At 39.7% G+C, this 23099-nt stretch overlaps 1 protein-coding gene across 4 annotated transcripts in view; it reads right to left on the bottom strand.

Annotated features, from left to right (window-relative positions):
- The window catches only part of IVD (isovaleryl-CoA-dehydrogenase), a 262374-nt gene that overhangs the window by 86676 nt on the left and 152599 nt on the right, over positions 1 to 23099 (bottom strand). For 3 of the 4 annotated variants that reach the window (XM_089395878.1, XM_089395879.1, XM_089395881.1), the window contains exons 9-14: positions 18520 to 18570; positions 18363 to 18427; positions 3058 to 3212; positions 2790 to 2830; positions 2657 to 2711; positions 730 to 786 (exon numbers count right to left, since the gene is read on the bottom strand). In XM_089395878.1, coding sequence (XP_089252004.1) covers positions 730 to 786; positions 2657 to 2711; positions 2790 to 2830; positions 3058 to 3212; positions 18363 to 18427; positions 18520 to 18570 — 424 coding nt within the window. The remainder of the gene's footprint in view (positions 1 to 729; positions 787 to 2656; positions 2712 to 2789; positions 2831 to 3057; positions 3213 to 18362; positions 18428 to 18519; positions 18571 to 23099) is intronic. The other variant, XM_089395880.1, reaches the window with a different exon arrangement.

Genomic DNA, 23099 nt, shown 5'->3' with positions numbered 1-23099 from the left:
CCCTTTGCCAAGGGAAACTTCTTATAACCTGCCTTATAGTATTTACATATCGAGTTTTCTGAAAACAGGGGATAATTCTTCCTTTTAGTATTCATATATCGAGTTCTCAATCAGTTTTGAAAACAGGGAATGTTTCTCTTAGTCAAAGGAAACGTGAATGAATTACATCATAAATAAGAAATTCTTAAACCAAAAATCTTGGATAACAGATCATCATATACCATATCAGACTCTAAGGATACAAAGCCTCCACATAACAAAAACACAGAGGCAATTGAACCAAAATAGACTGAGGCAAACCATCCTAGTGAGATATATAAAAGGCTCATGTAATACTCAGGTTCAATGTTTATGGAAAACTCCTGCTTCTGTGAAAAAAAATGTTTTAAATAATTGGGACTGTAAAATAGCATACCACAAGATCACGGCTAATATATCTCAACCCTCCGAAGAAAAAAAATGCATACACTACCTTTTATCACAAGATCATGGCTAATATATCTCAACCCTCCGAATATTTTTTTTCATAAACTACCTTTTATCATTCATATATCAAGTTTTAAAAATAGGGAATGTTTCTCTTAGTCAAAGGAAATGTGAACAAATAATGTCATAAAAAAAAAAAACCAAAAAAAAAAAATTAATAAAAAGTTGGATCACACCCTACAAAACTCTAAAGATAAAAAGCTTGCACACAAGAAAAGAAAACATGCAATTGAACCATAATACCTGGAGAGCAACTTGAGTTGCATTTTCTGCAGCGAAAAGAATGACCCCAGCACAGTCCTAAGAAATTTAAGAAAAATACAAATAAGATTTCTCCTGGCCACGAAAGCTGAAAACAACAATGGATCAAAATGCAGTGTCCAACACAGAATAAAAATGTTCAAATTTAGGCTTCTATGATCCATATCTTGATTTTTGAGAAATTTTTCGGTGATAATCACATCAAAATTCATCTGCCGACACATTTCGAACCAACCAGTGTGGTTCATCGTCAGGACAAGATTTCTCAAAAAAAAGAAGTATATTCTCTTTTCTGAGAAATCTTCCCCTGATGATGAACCACACTGGTTGGTTCGAAACGCGTCAACAAATGAATTTTGATGTGATTATCACTGAAAAGATTCTCAGAAAACAGAATAATAATGTTGACTGGTTAATAATTTTATATCATACAAATTACATCAATTTTCTTGAATTAAATTTAAGATGAATATTAAAGAACCATAGCTTGTAGTACACGAGAAGCAGACTGACACCATAGATAGCATTCTTCAAAGAAACTTTCAACCTAAAATCTCAACATGAAGTATATAAGTATTAAATTAAAAATTAAAAATCCAAACCCTTTTTTCATATTAGAATACATTGTTGGTAAAAGCTCTCAATTTTCAATCATGACAAACTATGAAGAAAATACAAAACTACAACTTTAAACTCTTTTAGGATAAAGCTAGATATTTTCAATCATGACAAACTATGAAGAAAATACAAAACTACAACTTTAATCTCTTTTAGGATAAAGCTAGATAGGTTAGAATGATGGTTGAAAATAAAAATCCTAGAAAAGTTTGTAAAGACCAAAGGAAATTAATATGGATTGTATTGGCAATACAATGAGCATAGTGATTATTCAGTTTGTGATGAACTAATCCGCTTCATATCACGAATATCCAAAATATTTGGAATGGAATAAACAAATCTATGAGGAAAATAAATAATATATAAAATGTATGAGATTGAATATGATAGGATCATATAATACAACGAGGGCCCCTATATAAATACTTAGGTAGGGGTTCCTTTTCACTAGGAGACATGTCTTTTTGATAAGACACATTATCTTTTTTATATATGTGTGTTTATTACATTGTTTTCCCCTTTATAAATGCTTTGTCTTCAAAGCATATTTATTGAAAGGCTTTACGTCTTTGCTTTGGCTTGTCATGTTGTCGCATAATTCTCTGCTCTTGATGTTGTCATGTATGATGATACAAGACTGTATGAACTTCTAATATCTGAGAAGAATTTTTGAACTGAAAAAGGATCTAACCATCCTAATTTGACATTTTGTGGAACTTTGTGCTTATATCACTTCCAATATGAATTGTAATTGTGAGACTTCATTGCACAGGTATCAAAAAATTTCGGAAGATAGATCAATTGTTTTTTGTCTGAGCAATGTTGATATACTCACTGATTACCTATTCTTGTGATTAGGATGTTGGTAAGTTTTCTTTATAGCATGACTTCTTCTTATTGTACTTGTAGTGTTTTCTTGATTTACTTTTGGTGCTTTATCTTCTTCAAGAACTTATGTTGAATTGTTGATCGTTGGATTTCTATTAGTAAGTACACTTGGAATTTCCATTGTTTGTAGTAGTAACATACACCTGCAGGTGATCAGCACTAATTGTATTTATTTTATTCAGTCCCATTGACCACCATTCTTGGTCATCCATTGGACATTAACATAATTAATTATCTTATCTCTATTAAAAACATATTAACCATAAAAAACTAATCATGAGTTAACTTAGTTGAATTCATGTGCATTAAAAAATTAATTACTCATAGTTTGAATGCAGATGCACTGAAAATATCAAATATCAATCAGTCAGATACCTTTTTTGCATATGCTAAAGTTACTAACCTTCTTGTCAACATCGCCATTGTCACATTTCTTTGCGACAGAATAAACAAAGGCCCTGTCAAGCACTAAGACAAATTGATAATTTGTATTTTGTGATGTATGCTAAGAACAACATAGATTTAATTTGTCTTACCTAGAAGACTGCAAAGCAGTGTACATATCTGCCAGTTTCCCCTGTTTCTCAAAGTTCACAGCCAATAAAAATTTTGAATATTGATCAGTCACTAAAAGCAAAAAAAAATTGGCCAATTGCAAACCTGTTTATTGTTCCTTCTCTTCTTGACTGAAGTATGAAATATACATGTCAATGATGATATAATTTAAACCTTCGAAGTTTTGCAGAATCTAGTCTACTTCAAATACCACAAAAATAATAATGTCTGAGCCCATAATATTAGAACCTGTATCAGCTGAAATTCACCAATTGGACGACCAAACTGTTCTCTTTGACGAACATATGGAAGAACAACATCCATTGATGCTTGCATTAAGCCAATGGGGCCTGCTGCCAGGACTAATCTCTCCAAATCTAATCCTGACATCAAAACATAAACTCCTGCAACAAGGAAGTGAATCTGTCACGTGTTTTTCCTTTGGGCTTACCAAATCCATAATGTAAAGAGTTAGACATTCTAAATAGATTATCATATCATAATATATAGAATACAGTTTGACCAAACTTGTATGTATAATGAAATGCTTGTGCCAAAAAGATAAGCGAATCAACTTGACTAGAATATTTTCTAGAAATGGATCAGGGGGTGCAAACAGGGGCAGCCAGTAGCATAAGCCTGCGACCTGACGATGAACCACACTAGTTGGTTCGAAACGCGTCGACAAATGATTTATCTTGTGATTTACGCCGAAGAATTTCTCTTAAACTTAATATGGATCACAGATGTCTCAATTCAACTATTGATGATTAAGTTAAAATTGAACTATTAAGATTGATTAATGATAAGTTAAGTGATTTTCCAACATCTATACTTGATTACCAATTGACTCAAGGTGATTTACTATTTTTGGAATGTCATGCTTGAGATGCTAAACATGACTTTCTAATTTTAGAAAGTCACTCCGTAATTGTCAGAAATGAAATTTTATTTAAAGAAATTCATCCCTAAGCTGCCAATTTTCAACACGTGCTCCGTAAAGGGGAGTTTATTGTTGTTTCCCAACGTTTTTCTGCAGATCACAGATATGCAGTCATAAACAAGAAGCAAATTTGCATTGAAACCTCTCTTACCAAAGGCTCATATCAAGAAATACTTGTAGATTTGGTAAATATATGCTAATATCTCACTCATTTGGGTTATTTACATGTTGATTATCTTCAATTATGAGTGAATCATATTGTTGGTCTCCATTTATTTCCTACATAATTTACAATTCTAGATTAGTAAAATAGCAAACAATTTACTCTCTCTTCACCCAAGACCCCATACAAGGCACTAGTTTATTGATTGTTGGGTGAAGCAATTCATATCCTCCTAAAGCCTTTATAGGAGGAGTTGGGCTTAAAGAGTGAGGACTCATGCTAAGGTGACAATGGGCACTTATCATGTGTGTACCATCTTAGTAACTTGCAAGGACCTTGGAAAAGTGTGCTAGTTTGGGGGGTAATAGGTCTTTTGTGTAATGTCCCTTCCTAAATAATTTTGTTAAGAATATTTCAATTTTGTTATTTTTGTCAATTTTGGGCCCAAGATAGTTTTGGAGGAAAAGCACTTAGGACAAGGGGGTCGATATTCATCACTTAGTGGAATGTGGGGTCCACTTCTCCAAGAAATACGCACTCCTTGTTAAGAAAAAACGTATGGCTAAGGAGGGAATTTGATTCAGTGTTGTGAAAATCGCGATAAATTCAAATTATCGCGATTTTTTCAACCTGCCAATTTTATCGCGATTATTATAGGAAATTATCGCTGGAAATTTTTTTTTAGCCGATTTTTACGAAATTATCGCGATAAAAACTGAAATAATCATGGGGCTTCCTGGCAGCGAGGTTTTATAACGTTTTTTTGGTTTTTTTATGAGTTCATTTGGACAGTCACGCGCAGAGGGCAAAGGAGAGCTGGGAGACCAAGCTGGAGAGGGTTTGAAGCTAATTCTAAGTGCTTAGAGGAGAAAATCAAGAGGAGACCACCGATTTCTCCATAGAAACGGTATGTGGATTAATTTTTTTTTGTTTTCATTGTTTAAAAACATTGTTTTTGTATTTTTTTCATTGTTTTTGGTTGGGTAACTTGGTATGGGCACCATTTTTTTTTTGTTTTCATTGTTTTTAAAGATTGTTTTTGTATTTCTTCATTGTTTTTGGTTGGGTAACTTGGTATGACTATGGGAACCAATTTTTTTTTTTGTTTTCATTGTTTTTAAACATTGTTTATGTTTTTTTCATTGTTTTTGCCATTTGGTTGGGTAACTTGGGTTTGGAATGGTTGGGTAACTTGTGTTTGAACTTTGGAATGGTTGTTTTAGGTTGGGTAACTTGGGTTTTCATTGTACAATGTAAAAATTAAAAATTAAAATACTAAATTGTAAATTTGTAACTTGTAATTTTGTAAATACTAAATTGTAATCCTTATTTTCCCATAGGTTCACAACTGCACCAAAACACCATTCAAGACTTCAAGTTTGCAACTTCAAAGTTCAAAAACAAACATGCCAAGGAAATTGGATCCTTTCTGGGAATATGGTGAACCTGATGCTCCGAATGATAGATTAAACTTGACTTGCAAGTTGTGTGGCCACCCTATGTCCCGGGGGTGTACAGGTTGAAGTTTCACCTTGCACAAATCCCTGGAAAAGATGTGGGGCCTTGTACAAATACAACTCCTGAACTTGTCCAAAGAGCCATGAGAGCATTGGAAAATTTAGAGCAAACTAGAGAGGCCAAAGAAGAACTCAAAAGGCAACTAAAAAGGTCAGCTGAAGGCAGTGGCACTGATTCTATTGCAACATCAACCAATCCGATAGCTGCCCAATCATTTTTTGTTCCTCGAACCACACCTGGTTCACAGCCATCTATCGGTTCAATGCTAAAAAGAACTAAGAAAGAACAAGCTGACAAGTTGCTAGCAAAATTTCTCCTCTGAAGTGATATTCCTTTCAACATTGTAAGGAATAATCCATTTTTCCAACCTGTTGTTGATGCTATTGCCAGTGTTGGCCCAGGATACAAAATCCCTTCTTATCATGATTTCAGAGGCCGGATTCTTCAAAATGAAAAGCGTGACTGCACCCAAAGATTGGAGGATTTTAGGGCATCATGGGCACAAAGAGGATGCACTGTTATGTTAGATGGTTGGACTGACCAAAAGGGGAGAACCCTTATAAACTTCTTGGTTAGTTGTCCCAAGGGGACTATGTTTATCAAATCTATTGATGCATCTGCACAAATCAAAGATGCAAAAACTTTATGTGATTTGCTAGATGTGTTTATTTTGGAGGTGGGTGCAGAAAATGTTGTCCAAGTCATAACAGACAATGCTGCAAATTATGTTGTTGCTGGCAGAATGCTTATGGACAGGCATCCTACTTTATTTTGGACACCTTGTGCTGCACACTGTATTGATTTGATGTTGGAGGACATAGGGAAAATTCCCTTTGTCAAAGATATTGTTGATTCATCCAAAAGCATTACAAAATTTATATATAACCATACATCTGTGCTTAGCTTGATGAGAAGATTCACCAACAACAAAGAGTTGGTGCGCCCCGCCATTACACGGTTTGCCACCAATTTCATATCTCTTCAATCCCTCTTGAATTCTATGTGGGATGTGAAGAGAATGTTTCTTTCAGAGGAGTGGCGTGCTTTGCCAATGAGCCGCAAACCAGAGGGAGAGGCCGTATGCAGACTAGTTTCATACCAGGAAGACTTCTGGGCGGGAGTGCAGGAGGTGTGCGCCATTACTGAACCTTTGGTAAATGTTCTTCAGTTGGTTGATGGTGAGAAGCCCGCAATGGGCTATTTGTATGAGGCCATGGACAAGGCCAAAGAAGCCATTCAGGCCTACTATGATGGTAAGGGAGATGATGGGTTTCAGAGACAACTCCTCCTATGGGGAGTGATTGATGAGCGATGGAACAACACACTCCATCGTCCCATTCATGCTGCTGGGCTTTTCCTGAACCCTGCATTTTCTTACGCATGTGGGTTTGATTTTGATGCTGAGATCATGGATGGATTCTTATCCTGTGTCCAGAAGATGGTGCGATCTCCAGAACAACGTATAGAGATCTCTAAACAAATTGAGACATATAGGATGGCAGGTGGCACATTTGGCTTTGAGATGGCTGTCACTGATAGGACAATTAAAATGCCAGGTATTTTTTAGTTTGTAACTTTGTTTCAAATTTCATTGTCTCTTCAAATTCCATTTTTTTTTTATGTTTATTTAAAATTTTATTTGTAATTTTGTTGTAGATGCATGGTGGAAAATGTATGGCGGCAGGGTACCCCTTCTGCAAAAGCTTGCCATTCGCATCCTCAGCCAAACATGTAGCTCTTCAGGATGTGAGCGCAACTGAAGTGTATTTGAAAAAATACACAACAAAAAGCGCAACAGGTTAACACTTAAACATTTAAAATATCGCAAATTTCCAAATAAATTTTTGAATTCATTAAACAATATTTTTTTATGATTATTAATTATTATTTCATGATCTTTGTACAGGTTGGAGTCCCAACGACTTAATGACATGGTCTATGTCTACTACAATCTTCGATTGTGGGTGAGGCAACTTGAGAGGACACCTGATGTGGATGCCATCTCATTGGATGGGATTGACACCACTACTGCATGGAGGGTTGAGGCCGAGAGGCCTCTCATGGAGTCTGCTGATGATTGGTTAGTGCAGGATGTAGTGGAAGGGGAGGAGGGGAGGAGGAGCAGGAGCAGGAGTAGGAGGAGGAGGAGGAGGAACAGGAGGAGGAGGTGACACCACCTGCTCGGGCTTACCACTGCCACCAGTAGAGGACGTGGTCTACCTCCTATAGCTCCTACTTCTAGTTCTTCAGCATCTAGAGCACATCAAACTCCACTGCCATCTCCACCAGCACGAGCACCAGCATCTACTTCTAGAGGGAAAGGGAAAGTTGTGGCATTTTCCCGCAAGAGGGGCAGAGGAAATCAATAGGAGTAGATTTTAGTTATTTTCTTCATTTTATTGTATATGACATTATGACATGATGAGATACATTATCATATTTTTTGTTGATATTTTGAGGCTGAGTTGGGACTCAGGAGTCAGGACTTACTATTCAGGACATGATTCAATGTTATGTGTGATTTTAGCACTAGAAATGAACTTAAACATCTTATATATTAGTTCTTTTATCATATTTATGTATCAATGTATTTATTTTATGTTGTAGATGGTTTAGATATTAAAAAAATGGAAAAAAAATTAATATTTTTGTACCGAACAATTATTTCCCAATAATTACGATTTTTTCTGATTTTTTCCTTGCGCCGATATTATCCCGATAACGATTAATGCAACATTGGTTTGATTTGCCTAGTGAAGGGGTCCACATGAAGGGAAGGAAGAGCAATTATAAATGACAGGGAGATGGCATCATTTGGGGCCTTTTGATCATTTGATAAGCGATTGTTGCTCTAGTTGTTTAGCAGAGTCACATGGTGTTGTTTAGAACAAGAGTTTCCCAAGGAGGAAGCTCAACCTTTCTTCAGTGGACTTTGAGTGCCACCATAGGAAGGCTATCTCGTTAGTCTTCTAGAGTGGGAAGGAAGACCACACAGACATCATGAATTTTGGGATAGCTGGGACACATTACAGGGAGCCAAGTAGTGTTGGAGGAGTGAAGAGCTAGACTCAGTGGTTGTATTGTGGCTGGAGCACTCTTTGACTAATTTTCAGGCAAAGGAGAAAGATTTGTAGGGGTAGAAGGCATCACACACTAGCCATTCGAATTTCTGGAGTTGGGCCTATGTCATCCTATCCAAGGACTGCGCAGTCTTTTGTTGAGACAATTTGTGGGGTGGCTTGTGAAGGGGTTTAAGGAGTTGGGATTGTTTGAAGTTGCACTGGAGGGGATTGTGAGAAATTTTCCAGGGTTTTGGGGGTGCATCAAACATAGCATTTGCTGCAATTCTCATTTTCTGCCTGTAGAGGAGGACCAAGCATTTTGGGGTCAATTTTGGAGCGTCAAAACTAGAGCAAACCCTTTCTGGGTTTTCTGGGTTTTTGACAAGGATTCCATAAATAATTTGGCAGAATTTTCTGGGCAGTTTTAAGGGGTCAAACAAGGGTCTCAACACAGCCTGCAATGCAAAATTACACTGGCCCACGCAGATTTTCATAGGGAAAGTTCCTGCAGTAGTTGGGCATTGATTGTTCGTCCACCTGGGGCTTGTAGCCTGCCTTGAGCAAGCCTAGGTGCACACTTTCTAGTTCACACTGTAATCCCATTGATTTATATAATAAAATTGGCCTTTTTGGCGTATTTTGGAGCATTTCTGGTTTCTTTTGTGCTGAATGTGTTGCATGTACTTTTATCACTGTAAATTTTCCACTAGGAATATTACAGTGGTATCAGAGCATGTTACTGGCCAGTTGTGGGCTTGAGAGCAGGTGATGACAGGGTTGTTTACAGGAGCAGTGTATAAACATAAAGGCAAAGGTAGAGGTAGAGGCAGGGGACGAGGTAGAGAGCAAAAAAGGGAACCCTTCTCTTATACAGAGGTGGAAAACTTCCGGGGCCACATGGACAACCAAGAGGACAACGAGCAGCCCAAACAAGGGGGCCAAAACTATATTTTAAAGGAGTTGTTGAGAGCCAACCAGCAGATGTTGAGGCAGGGGCAGCTCATGATGGACATGATGCAGCAGGTGATAGGGTTGCAGGCAGTGTTGCAGGAATCGCCCCCCCCCCCCCCCCCGGATCCGAGGCCGGAATCGCGTCCCGTACGGAAGCGTTCCGGAACCTCTCCCCGAAGCGCGATTCCAAATTTCTGAAGCGCGATTCCTTTTTTTAAAAACGATTCCTGGAATTCATGAAGCGTTGGCCCGGATCCGCGCTTCGGAGGGCGCTTCGGGCCTCCGGAAGCGCAACGCTTCAGGCCCGGAAGCGCACACTTCACGAGGCCCGGAAGCGCACTTCCAGTAAACTCCGCGCGGGCAGCATATAACTCGGTTTTTTTTTTTTTTTTTTTTTTTTAAGTTCACTTAAGTTAGCATGAGGGGGTGGGTTAGGGTGAGGTTAGGGTTAGTTTAGGGTGAGTTTAGAAAAGAATAAAGCCCCCATTCTCTTCTCATTTTCTCACTTTGAGTTTATGAGAGTTGGAGAAGAGAAGAGAGGAGAGGAGAAGAGAAGAGAGGAAAGGAGAGGAGAAGAGAGGAGAGCTTGGAGGAGTGAAGGAGGAGGAGCTAGGAGAAGGAGGAGGAGCTTGGAGCAAGAGCTTGGAGGACTTCATCTACAAGAGCTAAAGAGGTAAGTTCAAACCCCAAACTCCCTTGTTTTTTTGAAAAAAAAATTGTATTTTTCTCCTCCCTCTCCTACTCTTTCCCATTGTTTCTACTTGCTCCTTTATTTACAGGTTGTCCACCACCTATATCCATATTCCAAGATGGTGTTCTTTTGGCTTCTATGTATCATTCCACTCTTGGTTTTAATGATGGCAAAGGTGAGGAATAGAGGGGAAGAGGAAGGGGATGAACTTGGTGACCCAATGTATGATGAGGAGGAAGGGTTTGAAGAGGAAGGGGATGAACTTGAAGGGGACACTGAAGCACAAGATGGGAAAGGTACAACAACACCCTTGTGGAACTATGTGACCAAACTTGATGGGGGAAAGGGTGGTGGATCTTACAAATGGATGTGCCCTCATGATTGTCATGGAGGAAAACCATATTGTGGTTCATATACCCGTCTGAGGAGGCATCTTTGTGGGGTGCTGGACAGTGATGAAAAAAAGGGTTCTGTGGGGGTACAAATTTGCCCAAAAATTTCAGCTGAACAAAGAACAAAATACATCCAAATAGAGATGGCTGCACAACAAAAAAACAAGAAACAAAAAACTCATTCTGAATCAAGTGCAACCTCTAAATTTGGTAGTTGCCCATTTCCTCATGGTACTTCTGCAACCTCTGGAGGTAGAAAAACAATAGGGGATTTCCTTAATGTTGCTGGGAGGGATGATGTGGATGGAAAGATAGTCCGTTTTCTTTGTGCTTGCGGTGTACCATTCAATGTGCTTCGCTCTCCCTATTGGCATGACATGGTAAAGGCCATCAATGAAGCCCCAAAAGGATACAAGGCCCCCAACTATGAGAAAGCTAGAACAGTGTTATTAGAAAGAGAAAAAGCTAAGGTTCAAAGAGCTTTGACACGTTTTACACATGAGTGGGTGGATTCTGGGGTATCCATTGTATCAGATGGGTGGACAAATATTAGAAACCAACATTTGATAAATGTTCTTGGTGTTTCTTCTAGTGGTGCAGTATTTATTGCATCTCATGACTCCTCCTCCATCAGTGCAACTGCACAAAACATTGCAGATCTCCTATTGAAATCAATCAAAGATGTTGGTCCGAATAATGTGGTTCAAGTGATCACAGATAATGCAGCAAATTGTAAGTTAGCAGGAAAAATTATTGAGCGTACTCATCCACACATCTTTTGGTCTGGGTGCCTGGTTCACACATTGAACCTTTTGATGCATGATATTGTGAAACACAAAGATTGTGGGTGGATTGCTGAGGTTTACAGGAAAGGGAAGCAGCTCATTAAATTCATCACAGGGCATACAAGGGTAAACTACTTCTATGGCACTTACTCCAAGTTGCAATTGCTTAAAATTGCAAAGACAAGATTTGCTAGTTATTACCTCACCTTTAGGCGGCTAGTGAGGGTGAGACAAGCTTTAACTAATCTGGTGTGTGCTGAAACATGGGATGAAATTAACACTGACACAGATGGTGCTAATGCAGTCAAGGACACTGTTCTTGACAGTTACTTTTGGTCACAGGTTAAATATGTTTTGCAATTCACCAAACCAATTTATTACATGATCAAGTTTGCAGATTCAGATCGACCAGTAATTGGGGAGGTGTATGAGCAAATGGATAGCATGTTGGGGCAGATTAAAGACATTGTTGAGCCTAGAGATACCACCTTGTACAATTATATTCGTGAAGAGGTGCAAAACCGATGGGAAATGCTAAATATTCCATTGCATGCATTAGCATATGTTTTGACACCTAAATACTATCATCCATCATGGCTTTCAACACCAGCACCTGGGGGGGGAAGCAGGAAAAAACCACACCAAGATAAAGAGGTTCACGAAAAATATATGGCTGCATTGAGTAGATTAATCCCTGATAATGAGGAGGCTGCATTGGTACGGAGACAGGTGAGCAACTATACGAGCAACACTGGTCCATTTGGGAGCATGCATGCAATTCAAGATCGAGAGCATTTTTCTGCTCTTGAGTGGTGGAACATGCATGGAGGGCCTACTCCACTTCTACAGAGTTTGGCATTGCGGGTGCTATCACAGGTGGTAAACACTTCTTCTGCAGAGAGGTGTTGGAGCTCTTATTCTTTCATCCACAGTGTTAAAAGGAACAGGTTGAATTTAGACCGGGCAGAGAGCTTGGTTTATGTTCATTACAACTTGCGATTGTTGTCCCATTACTGTGAAGATGCAAAGTCTAATAAAGACTTGTTGACTTGGGACAAGAATCCAGAGGAGCCCAATTTGGAGGATGGAGTGTTGCGACTAGAGCAATTAGAGGATTCTCTTATCCAGGTATGTCCATTGTGGTATGAATTTTCCAATTTTCCCTTATAAAGCATTTCTCTAATTCATGTTTTTAATTTTTTTGTTAACTAGTGTTTTTTTTTTTGCATGAATTTTTTGAGCGATTCTAGGATGATGACACGGGTGTTGATATGCCACCACCCCCACCCCCATCTGGTCCCTTGGTTTCTAGGTTCCATGGTTCAACACCAACGGCAGGGGGTTCTTCTTCATCAGTTCCAGTGCCACGACTTACACAGGGACCATATTCTTCATTGCCACCACGCGGAGGCCCGCCATCACGTTCTATTCGTGGTGGAAGGAGGAGAGATTAGTAGATATATTCACAATCTACTTCTTTTTGTCATAGATTACTCATTAGACTTGTAGACTTGTGAATTTGAATTTTGAACCTTTTTGGCTTGGCGGTGACCAAGTGACATATTTTGTAAACATTATTATTTGAATTTTGGACATGACAAATGTTGACAGTTGCTCACTTGCTAGATAAATCATATATGCTCTATGTTTTATGTTTTATAATATGCTTAAATGTTTTATGTTTTATAATATGCTTAAAAATTTGATGTATGTTTGTAATAGCTAGAATATAGATGATTGTTGTACATACTAGTAACTACAATGGAATCATGGATGCCATATCTATCTTGATTTATGCAAAAATATGCATGTTTTCATGTCTTCTACAATTAATTTGGTATTTGGGATGTTTGTTTTGAGTATAAATGCAAAAAAATATAAAAATATATATATATATAGCAGACGCTTCCGCGGACGCTTCGCTTCCTAGATTTTTGGAAAATGACGCTTCCGCGCTCTGCGCTTCCGCTTCGCTCCCGCTTCGTGCAACATTGGTTGCAGGTGAATGGGAGACCAGAGAGAAAGCACCATGGTGATGGGGGTTTTAGAGCAGGAGGAGGTAGTCGTACCTATCATCCCCCACACACCCCACTGCGTGAACAGGGAGGTCGTCCCACCTTGCCTCATTTTGTGGATGCGCCAGAACCCAAGAGGGAACCAGACCTAGTTGCATATTTGGTCCATTCAGTTGCGTCCAGTATTGATGAGTATGAGGGGTTCGATGTCAGGATTAAGAGGGTGATACGCTTTGGGGAGTACATACACCTAAAGGAGAGACATACCACTAGGGTCAGGACACATTATAGAGGGGGACAATCCAGCCAAGAGGTACAGAAGATAGCGGGAAGGTCACACTCCCCAACTTTGATGGGTTGGCCAAGAGTTCGGCTAGGACATAAGTGCAGAAGTTAGACACATACTTTCACCTAAATCCCATGCATGAGACGGATGTTATCCAGTTTGCTACTCTACACTTGGAGGGTGATGCCCAGGGGTGGTGGTACCATGGGCTAATTACATTGAGGCATATCCACATCACTTCTTACGTAGAGTTCACCTGGAGGTTGATTGAGAGATTTGAGAGGAAGGACCCAAAGCTACACTTCAGGGAGTTGGCCCATCTGAGGCAGAGTGGTAGTGCAGAGGCCTACATTTCGAAGTTTCAGAGATTGGTCGTGATGGTGACCAACATTTCGAAGGCTCGATTGATAATGTTGTTTGTGCAGGGGCTTGCTGAGCAAGCCCACATCACTAATGGACACTATCTCCAAGACCCAGAATATGATTGACGCAACGCCTAAGACCCAAGGTCTTTGTCCCCACTAGACCCACTACTCTGCAGGGGAACAAGGATACTAGACCACCTCAGAGGGATGGATGGCATAGCCAGTTAAACGAGGAGACCAGGAGGGACCTCAGGAGGAGGAAGCTATGCTTCATGTGCCAAGAGCCTTGGGCACTAGGGCACAAGTGCACCAAGGGCAAGGCTCATTACATTGAGGTGTATTCAAATAGTGAGCCAGAGGAGGAGTTTGAGTTGGGCGAAGAGTAGGGAGATGAGGGAGGACCATCAGGGGAGCACCACCACCACCACCACCTAGGGGAGTACCGTTTGCTCCAGCAGGGAGAGTTCTTGCTTCACTTCGAGGTGTCCCGAAGTACTTGACACTTCAGATCAAGGGGACTGTGCAGGGGCAGCGAGTGTCAATCCTTGTAGATAGTGGGGCCACCCACAATTTTATCGATGCCCAGATGGTGGAGAGGAGGGGCATTCGCACAGAGACATTTGAGGGGTTCTCAGTGTTGGTGCCAAGAGACAGGACGATGCAGTGCACGAAGTATGTTCCCAATTTGACGGTGACGATGGGGAACTACTCTGTCATTGATCACTTCTTTGTAGTTGATGTTTCAGACACCAATGTGGTGATGGGTGTCTAGTGGCTATACTCGTTGGGGAGGGTCACTACCAATTGGTTGAAGCTTGAAATGGAGTTTACAGGCCCAAATGGGAAGCTGGTAGTGCTGAGAGGGATGCACTCTTATCCACCCCAGACAGTTTCCGCTCACAAGATGGAGGCAGATCTATGACATGGGGACATAGAGTGGGTGGTGGAGCTTAGGATTTCAGAGACAGGGACTCCGACACGACCTGTGCATCCAAACATATTAGCCTTGTTGGAGAGGCATCAGAGGGTGTTTGGAGAGATCTCTCCAGGCAAACCACGAGACCGTGGGTTCAAGCATACCATTGAGTTAGAGGAGGGGGTGCATGCAGTCATCACTACTCCATATAGGCACCCCAAAGCCTATCGAGATGAGATAGAGAGGGCCATACAGGAGTTGTTGAGATTGGGGCACATTAGGCCTAGTCGAGTCCCTTTGCTTCTTCCATGGTGCTGGTGAAGAAGAAGGATGGGACACTCCACATGTGCATTGACTACAAGACCCTCAATAAGAAAACATTGAAGAACAAATACCCCATCCGGTGCATCGACGAGCTAATGGACGAGCTTAGAGGAGTGAGATACTTCTCTAGGATAGATTTGCGCTCGAGATGTCACCAGAACTGGATCAGGGAGCAGGGCATCCCCAAGACTGCCTTTCGCTGCCACCATGGACACTTTGAGTTCTTAGTGATGTCCTATGGGCTAACCAACGTTCCAGCTACATTCCAGTCTTGTATGAACCACATGTTTCGTGGGTAGTTGCGGCGCTTTGTCCAAAGTATCTTGGGCAAAGATACCTTGCCAAGGTGGGACAAGATGTGGGCCGATTTGCAGCTGGAGGAGTTCAGACAAGCGCTAGTAAAGAGCTCCATCAGTGGTAGCAACAACGGATTGAAGCAAGTGAAGGAGGACGAGAATGTGGCCCTTGCATCAAAGGGTCCCAGTCAAGGAAAGGGTGAGTAGAAAAAGAAGAAGGACCTTTCAAAGGCCAAGTGCTTCAAATGTGATGAGCTTGGTCACTATAGCACCTAATGTCCTCTCAAGAAGAAGGACAAAGAGGAGAAGCAGGACGAGCAGGCAACATCAACAGAGATCAATAGGTTGTCCTTCAAGCTGGAGGAAGACTTCGCCATGCTTGCTGATTTGCCCCCAGGAGTGAAGTGGGGTGCCTTGGTGTTGTAGCCCCAGAACGCTACAGATGGGCAAGATCCTTGAGGAGGTCCACCTCTTGGATCAGTACCTTGTTACGAGAGCCCACAGTATTCAGTAGCAGGATGGATCAGTGACAGTAGATGCATTCAGATAGCCAGAATGATAGATACAGAATCTAGTAGCAATCAGATGCTAAGGAGCACAGTGCAGAGTTGGTAGCAGCGCAATTGGCACAATGTAGAGATAGAAGCAATGTAGATTCTTTAGTAACAGCGCAGATACTAGCAAGAGTCAGAGACTCAGGAAACCGATGCATCATACTGATCACAGTTGATTCAATATTTAGGATTTTTTTCAGTTGCAGAGGTTACAGTTGCAGCAAAAACATATGAAGAGGGAGTTGTAGTGAAGATGTAGTGTTGGCAGCAGTTCATCAGGGTTAGCAGCAGCACAGATGCAGCACATATCAGAGTTGCGCAGTAGTTGGTGGGCAGCAGCAGCCAAACATCAGTAGTGTGATAGGAGATGATGCAGAGACAGGGTGTTGCTACAAGAGCCAACAACTCTAGAACACATTCCTCGCTAAGAGGGAGTGTTAGTTTTTGTAGCATCGGATGTGTACTAGCCTGGAAATTTTGTGGAGAGGCTAGAATGCATGAGATCTCCAAAACCAATAAATCATTTTGGAAATTCCACCTAGAAATGACTTAATTAGATTAATAGTCAGTTTTTAAATATTTCCTAGGTCTAAACTTAGGGAATATGACTAATTAATCAGAATTAATTAAGTTGTGTGAATGTTCTAGAAACTCACACAGATCAACCTGATGTTAATCCTAACCATCGATTAAGATCTAATCTTGGTCATTGAAGTCTCAAGAAAGGATTATAAGAAGAAGTCGATGGGGCTTGGAGAAATCACTTGGAGAGTTCAATTTCATGAGCAGATCGATTTCCAGAGTAGCAGCAATCAGTTGCCGGAGAAAGACTAAGGGAGATTGAAGCAGTGAGAGAGGGTTAAAGACAGTGAAGTCGGAGGAAGGATTCCAATTCTAGTGAGTGCATTTGCAGAGAGATCGAAGAGCCACGGTGAGGCTAACACAGAGCAGCGCAATATCCTCTAGAGGAAATTTCGTATCTACTGGGGAAAGCCAAGTTTCAGTGCCAGAAGCAAGGTTCCAGAGGCCAAGAGAGACATTTTCACAGACAGCAGCAGACCAAACAGCTTGAGGAGAAGTTGGTTCGAGCTGAGTGCAAAAGTGACTGTGCTAGGGTGACACAGTAGCTGCGCAGAGCCAGTTTGGACGACTCAATTTGAGTTAAGGTCAGAGCCCGGATTTGCCTGTGGAGTGAGGAAATTCCTCACTAAATTTTTCTTGCCAGTTTTTCTCTATAGGATTGTCAATTTCGGCATCCAATTGTACTCAAATTATTTCACTACTGCATAATAATAAAACCCTCAGCTGCTGCACCGGTTTTCCCAAGTTGGGTTTTTCCAGGGACATTGATCCAAAAATAACTGTCATTTTATGTGTGTGCTAGTATTTTTTCCAACATTTATTTCTTCCGCAGTTTATTTGTGTAGGTTGCAGTGTGATTGATTCAGTATTTGTTGTAGCAAATAGTAAATAAATTGTTAAAAATTAATTTAACAATTAGGAGAATTATTTCCAGTTACTGCAATAGGATTCGGGATTTCGAATTTTCACATTTGGACTGGCAAATATGTCGTACCTTGGGCATGTGATTGGGGAGGACAGAGTGAAGGGTACACCAAGACAAGATCAGGGCCATCTTGGATTGGCCAACACCCAAGAATGTGATAGAGTTGAGAGCATACCTGGGCATTTGCACTTACTACAGGAGGTTCATGAGAGGATTCTCACAATGTGTAGCACCCCTCACCGATTTGACAAAAACGGGGGCTTTTGAATGGATGCAAGTGGCACATGAGGCCTTTGAGCGCCTCAAGAAGGTTATGAGCAGCTGTCCTATTTTGGCTTTGCTGGATTTCACACAACCATTTGTACTAGAGTGTGATGCTTCTAATGAGCGAGTTGGGATCGTGTTGACACACGGAGGCCATCCTATTGCATTCAAGAGCAGAAAAATGCTACCCCATGAGCAGTTGTGCTCTGTCTATGACAAAGAGATGTTGGTCGTGATGCATGCACTAGCCAAGTCCAGGCAATATCTGATGGGCAACCGGTTCAAGGTGAAGACTGATCACATTCCATTGATTTATAAGGTAAACCGTAAAACACAGGGAAGCTTCAGAGATGTTGTTTGACGCCCCTTGCAACACTAAAATATGCCCTTAAGGAATAATATACCTACTAGAGCCAAGGTATGGGCCCTCAATTTAATCACAGCATTTCCTAGAAATAAAGTATTGACAACCTAAGCTTGTTAAAACAGCTCCATAGACAAATTCTCCAGATGATAGATTACCTTTGCCTTCTTTCCCTAGTACATTCTCTTCAGGGACAAAGCAGTTCTCAAAAACCAGTTCACATCTACAAAAAAATAAGATCAGAAATGTTATAGAATTTGAAATTATAATAAAATGAAACACATTTTTTTTGTAATAAAAAAATTCAGAACTCACGTATCACTGCCCCGCATCCCAAGCTTGTCCAGCTTTTGAGCAGTGCTGAAGCTGCAGACACATATAACATGTTTAACAACAATGCCTGTATCATCTTGCTAAGCAGAACACTATTAAATATCAACTAAACATGAGAACCATAAGATGAAAACACCACAATTTTTCTAAATTCTACTTGCCACAATTACTTCTTTGTAAGTATAAAAGAACAAAGAAATGAACCAATATGGAAGTTATTATTTTAGAGGCAAGAAAATAATCAATGGGACTGGTGAACATATAAGCATGTTGCTAGTGCAAATGTGTCAGAAAAGGTACTTTCTTGTGGTCTATTTGCTCTTTTGGTGACATATACATGGAATCAACGGGGTTGGTATATAATCAAGATGCAATTACCTTATGGGTCACGAATTAAATCATTAGATCAAAATTGTAAATCTTCAATAGGAAGTCCTAATTAGTAGGGTGAAGGAACAACTGTTGCAAATATCTCTGATTTCTCCATATATTTCCAATATTTTCTGAGGTTTTCAGGTGCTAAATTTTGCAATATTTTAAGAGATTTCCAGGTCCAAGTTTATAGTTGCTGATACTTTCCAATAATTACCAAAAAAATTCCAGATATTTCCAGTACGTTTATTTTCGAACACTTGATGACATAATCCCCATCACGATATCTGCAATATTCTCAACTTGCCTCTAAAATAATCCCAACATTCATGGACAGGGCATCTCAATCAATGTTATCAGAACTGAAACGGTCATCGAACTGGCAGACTCCCCGGACCGGAAACCAGTAAAAAAACCACACCAAAAAACTAGTCAGCCTAAAACACATAAAATATTCAAATTTTAAAGAAAACTCCACATATATTCATGTGCATCCATATGAATCCAAACCATTTATACACAAATAGGCAAAATTTCTCATTTATAGAGCATGTAAGGGTGCACACAATGAAAATAACACCGAGTGCAATCCATCCTTGAACTGAAAATATATTAGAAAACAAGACCTAGATGGCCTCTAGAATCCAAAAAAAACTCAAGCCACAACAAATACCTACATATCATCAAAATATTTGCCTATAATGGGATCTTGATCATCAATATCACCCTCTAAGCATTAAAATAAGATAAAAAATCCTTACCATGTCAATTCAAGATTTTTTTTGAGTGATGCGCACATTTTTAGTAGGATCATGAAAGAGAAGTTTAACAATCAATGCCACTAACATCAAGGTACATAGACGGATTGATGCTCTTGATTAAATGCTAGTTCTATACCCTCATACATGACAAAATCCAATGGAAACATTGCAATGCCCCCAATCCTAGAATCCTGAAAATATGTTAAGTTTGTTGGACTTTGAGTGAGATCTAAAATCCTACTTTCTCCATATGAAATCCAATGAGGTCAGAACCACTCTCAAACATCTTGAGTCATTTCATGGTAATGTTAAAAAAGTTAAATGACGAATTGCCTTACCATGATTTTAAGAATTTAACATTACCATGAATTGCATAGCAATAGTAAGGCTATAGTCTTGAATATTAGGCACTTATGTGGGCTAATGCCCAACTAAGACAAAAATTAAATGATAAAAAGCAAAACAGGCCCCACTTGCTGCATTCTACACCGGTTTACCAAACTGGCCAAAAACAGTTCAAGTCACCAGTCCGAACCAGTTTTTGCCTCAAAAGGGTCGAACCGGCCAGTTCAGATCAATTTGGTGCAGTCTTAATAACACTAATCCCAATGTGGATAAGAAATTGGCTTTGAAATTTATATTGTATGTCCTCAAAAGACCAAAATAGGTAAGAGGGACTGAAAAGTACAGCAAGCATGTCTACCCAAAAAATGAGGGTGTTGCACAGGATACAAAAATTTGTACATAAAACAGCATGCAATGGAATACAACATACAAGTGGGCTATACGAAAAAGGCAAACCCTTGAAGTTGAGAAAAACGCCAGCAAAGAAACATAGCCCTGTGAATGAATTGCAGCTGCCTCCACGGAAGGAGGAAGTTAGCCTCACTCATCCTCAATCAGCAGTGCTAATCTTATCTAAGAAACCTAATTATTCCCATTTACTAATAGTCACAATTATTCATCGTGACCACACATCTTTAATGATGTAAACCATTGTCATGTACATTGTTTTCATCATCTATCATCTTTTATTATATATATATATATATATATATATATATATATATATATATATATATATTATAGATAATTATGTGTATAACTTTTCAAGCATCTACTAGCTTGTACCAAAAAAATTACTCCTGCTACCTAAAACAAATGTGGTTCCACAACGACAACAACATTGTTCACTATATAATAATTTTAGTGTCACGCTATATCACCATTCAATGCAAAACCTCGTTCTATAATCATTGTGACGTCCTCATACCACCAAAAAAGATCTCAAGTAATCAAATTTCTATCAAAACCCATTGTCACAAGAATATAAGGAATTCTATCAGATGTTGGCTCAAAAAAAAATATGTGTTTGTGATATCACTGAGTTGAGCAAGGTATTGTACTATTGTTGCCCCAAAATCTAGCAGGCCTTAGAGAGGGAATCCCCACAAAACAAAAGCTAGACCAAGAAGCAACAATGGGGTAGTGGCTCAGTATCACCAAAACAAAATCCCCCTGCTCTTTACGGATTTTCACTAATGGGGGGAGTCCAGATAGGAAAGAAATCAATTATAATAGATATTTTATGGTTGATGTGTGAAATGATCTTGCTAGGAGCTCTTCTAGAAAGACACAACTTAGGTCCAAGGCTTCATAAGGAAGAAATCGCTTTCTATAATGAGACCTAGAATAGAGGGCACAAGGCCTAGGGTTTGGTAAATTTGACGAGTGTTGGAATAAGCAAAGGTCAAGGCTAGGAGAAAAGGTTTCTCACAACGTATACAAGCTATGCAAAGGCTCATGAAACCTTCAAAGAAGCCCTTAAGTTGAAAGAAGGAAAACTAGGGTTACCCTCTTGGGAAAATGTTAATTTTGGCAACTAGGGCCAAACTCCACCTTGGACAGCTCATATGAGGCAGCTGATATTTTTATTGGATTCCTCTCGAGAGAGATGTAGGATTGATCTAAAGATCATCCCATTTTGACATGTACAAATGGAATTATGAATTTATTTTGATTATGGACAAATTGTCAAGGACGGCCAACAAACTCATGTAGACTCAGAAGCCCAACAGTCACGTCTATTCATCCTCAACGTTTGCATATAAATACAAGGTGCCTCCTCCTCATTTGGACACTACACTCACTCACACATCTCTCTTCTTGATTGGGTACGGATTTCTGAGGCTTTTCTCACTCCACACATACGAAGAAGGGACTGTTCTTTTATTGTCCTTGCGTTGACCAGAGTTGATCGAAAATTGTATAAGGTTGTTTTGACCAATGTTGACTAGCATTGACCATCTTTGACTGCAGTTTTGTGTGGGGTATTTCTGTTTAGGCAGGCCACAATTCTAGGCACGAAATCCAAGGTTGTTTGACCTCTATTTGACTAGCATTGACTATGCTAGGGTTTGTTGCAATGTTGACTTTTGTTGACCAGATTTGACTGGACTTTTTCGTACTGTTTTTTGGATGATTTGACTTCTTGTTGGAGGCCGAGTTGATCGAGTTTGACCGAGCTATTTTGGAGGTCAAAATTTTCCCTGTTGACCAGCGTTGACTTTCTGGTTAGGTCTTTCTGTTTTTGTTATTTAACTAGTCAGATTTCAATGTGATTAGGCAAGTGAATATTGTATATTGTACTCTCTCTCTGCTGAACTTTTGTAGAATTATAATAATTGATCAAGGGTTACCCCACATTGGGGTTTGTCCCTCGTTGGTGCCATATCTTGTGTCCTCGTCTTGGATTGTCTTCTATTGTTATTGTTTAGTTCTATCTGCATTTCACTATCAAGATGATGTGATTGCTAAACTGGATATTGATATTGGACTAATAAAGAAATTGAAGTAAAATTGCTCTAAGCATAGAACATACCATTGTTATCTAAAATTAACATGGTATCAGAGCTGAGGTGAAGACAAAGCCCAAGCAAGAGTGAGAAGAGAAATCACTAAGAGGAGCAATAATTGATCAAGGACAACACTCAATGGCCTCCATATCCTACTTCAAGTTTGATGATAAGCTTCATCATAAGTTTGATTATCATGCATGGATGATGTCTCTTGATTTGACATTAGAACAACAAGATGTTATGGATTATGTGCAGGGAAAGATTTCGGAACCTCCTTCAAATGCACTAGCTACTACTAAAGATAAAGTACAAGAAGGGTGAAGTCAAAAGGCAAGAAGACCATCAGGGATTCTATTCATACGCATTTAGTTGCTTACATCTCCTATTTGAACACATCAAAGGAGATATATGATAGGTTGGTAGGCATGTTCAAATCTAGCAATGCAAACCAAATATTTTCCTCAAGAATAAGCTGAAGGATATAAAGAAGGGAAGGAATGAAGATATTTAATCCTACTTCATGGGGATTACTGAGATCAAAAATGATCCTCTCAATTGGAGAAGTTATTGT

Source organism: Pinus tabuliformis, chromosome 1_2 (genome assembly GCF_031772625.1).
Source record: "Pinus tabuliformis cultivar Carrire ecotype Pingquan chromosome 1_2, CPIR1, whole genome shotgun sequence".
Classification (NCBI taxonomy): Eukaryota; Viridiplantae; Streptophyta; class Pinopsida; order Pinales; family Pinaceae; genus Pinus; species Pinus tabuliformis.
The sequence above is the reverse complement of the archived record's forward strand: the minus strand, read 5'-3'. Positions and strand labels throughout refer to the sequence as shown.